Raw genomic sequence first — 2,136 nt, 5'->3', positions numbered from 1 at the left:
ACACCCTGTCTAAGTGTTTTCGTAGTTTTTTTCAACAGATCATGTGACATTTGCAGCTCTAAGCAATTTTATTTAATTAAATGTTGTAACTTATATTAATTCAAAATCCTTCATATAGTACATGCAGCCAGAGCTCTAATAGAAGGCGTTATATCAAAGCGTATTCTCATGGAAAAAAACATGAAATGCATGAGGTGAATAGGCCTAGTCAAAGTCCAAACCTAAACTGAGCTGAGAATCTTAGAAAAGACATGGTGAAGATCTGCAGCAAAGAGTTCTTCCATAAAATAGGAGAGATGGGCTGAATACAGATTCACAGCGCACTTTTCACGTTTTTATTCCTTAAAACTACAATGTGAAAAGCTCATCTCATTTTCCTTCAGCTGCTGTTAAAACTCCAGGTCTTTCCTGTCCCGTGTGTGTGTGTGTATGTGTGTGTGTGTGGGCATGTGGGTGCAGGTGTGAACAGCAGCATCAAGTTTTACTGCGAAGCAAAGAACACCAGAGGAATCTCTGTGTCCAGAACCGGAACCGTCCATATTAAAGGTGTGTCCTGCTCCAAACCTGGCTGTAGTGATGGACTCTGTCCTGGACAAAGTTTGCCTTCTATCACCAGAAGAACATATCCAGGATTAAAAGACGAATGTCTCAGCAAGATCTAAAGAAAGTTATTCATAAATCATAAATTTAGTCGCATTGATTACTGCAACAGTGTCTTTATAGGTCTGCCTAAAAAAAAATCAATCAGAACATTGCTGCTGGCAGATAGAGAACATCACCCAGTTCTGAAGTCCTTCACAAAGAGAATAGACTTTAAAATACTGATGTGAGTTTATAAATCACTGAACGGTTTAGCAACACAACACATTAAATACCTGCTGTTGTTGTATCAACCTTCCAGAACCTCTCAGGTCTTCTGGTTCTGGTTCTGCTCTCCATCCAGAACCAGAACCAAACGTGGATTCAGTTCTTATGGTCCACTAATCTGGAACAAACTTCCAGAAAACTGCAAAACAGCTGAACACTGAGTCTCTTAATTCGAGACTTAAAACTCACCTGTTTAGAGTTCTTTGATCAGCAGGAACTGGAACATCAATCAGCTTATTGGTTGTGTATTTGCTTGATGATTTTGATTATATTTGACTTAATGTAATGTTTATTGCCTGTTTCATAACTGATGACTGATATATAGATTTAATTTTTTTATTTTTGAAGCACTGAGATTACAAAAGCTTGATTCCACCTAAAGGTCACAGTTTCAGTTTGTGATCAATTCCAAAATTCATTTTCTTTATCATTTACATTTACAACAAAACAAAAACAGAACACAAGGAGGGAACAAGGGGGTGCTATTTTGAAAAGACATTGCTTTTATGTACATAACCATAATGAACGTCATTTTTTATAAAAATCTCTTTGAACTGCCTTGTTACTGAAATGTTCTATATAATAAACTTGACGCACCAATCAGTCTCTCTGTCTGTCTGCTGAAGTGTTGCCAGCAGCTCCGGTGGACCTGCAGCTTCTCAGGATTACAGACAACAATGTTACATTGTCATGGAAACCAGGATTCATGGGTTACTCCGAACTGTCCACGTGTGTGATTCAGGTAAAACACACACAGGCACACGCACAAACACACACAGAAAGGTAGAGGTACTTTGTCAGCAGTTGTGCAGCTGCCCCTGCTCCTCCTCTGCAGGTGGTGCGGGTGTCGGGGCGCCGGTGGAACCTCCCCCAGCAGGAGGTGCAGGTTCCTCCTCACATCCACACACTAACGGGCCTCAGGAGTCACTCCAACTACAGCCTGAGGGTCTCCTGTGCGAACGAGGTGGGAGCCTCCCCGTTTTCCCCATGGCTGACCTTCATCACCCCAGAGTCAGGTGAAGAAGCTGATGGTGGATGTGTGTTTAAGCTGGTTGAACTCAGGGCCTGTTGCAGAGTTTCATCAGTAAACACTGGAGCTGCTGGTCCCCTGCTTAGAGCTGAACCCTCTGGGTGGGAGGGTGTTTGTTTGTTTGTGTGTGTGTATATGTGTGTGTCTGCGTGTGCGTGTGCGTGTGCGTGTGTGTGTGTGTGTGTGTGTGTGTGTGTGTGTGTGTGTGTGTGTGTGTGTGTGTGCGTGTGTGTGCGTGC

General features: G+C 42.5%; 1 protein-coding gene across 2 annotated transcripts in view; it reads left to right on the top strand.

Moving 5' to 3' along the window:
- Nucleotides 1-2,136, top strand: part of tyro3 (TYRO3 protein tyrosine kinase) — a 35,011-nt gene that overhangs the window by 18,803 nt on the left and 14,072 nt on the right. For both annotated transcript variants that reach the window (XM_015052531.1, XM_015052532.1), the window contains exons 5-7: nucleotides 460-546; nucleotides 1,494-1,609; nucleotides 1,703-1,883. In XM_015052531.1, the coding sequence (XP_014908017.1) occupies nucleotides 460-546; nucleotides 1,494-1,609; nucleotides 1,703-1,883 (384 nt within the window). The remainder of the gene's footprint in view (nucleotides 1-459; nucleotides 547-1,493; nucleotides 1,610-1,702; nucleotides 1,884-2,136) is intronic.

The sequence above is a fragment of the Poecilia latipinna genome, unplaced genomic scaffold, assembly GCF_001443285.1.
Source record: "Poecilia latipinna isolate Pla-1442-1.1 unplaced genomic scaffold, P_latipinna-1.0 Scaffold1117, whole genome shotgun sequence".
In the NCBI taxonomy this organism is placed as follows: domain Eukaryota; kingdom Metazoa; phylum Chordata; class Actinopteri; order Cyprinodontiformes; family Poeciliidae; genus Poecilia; species Poecilia latipinna.
This window is presented reverse-complemented; position numbering and strand designations above follow the sequence as displayed.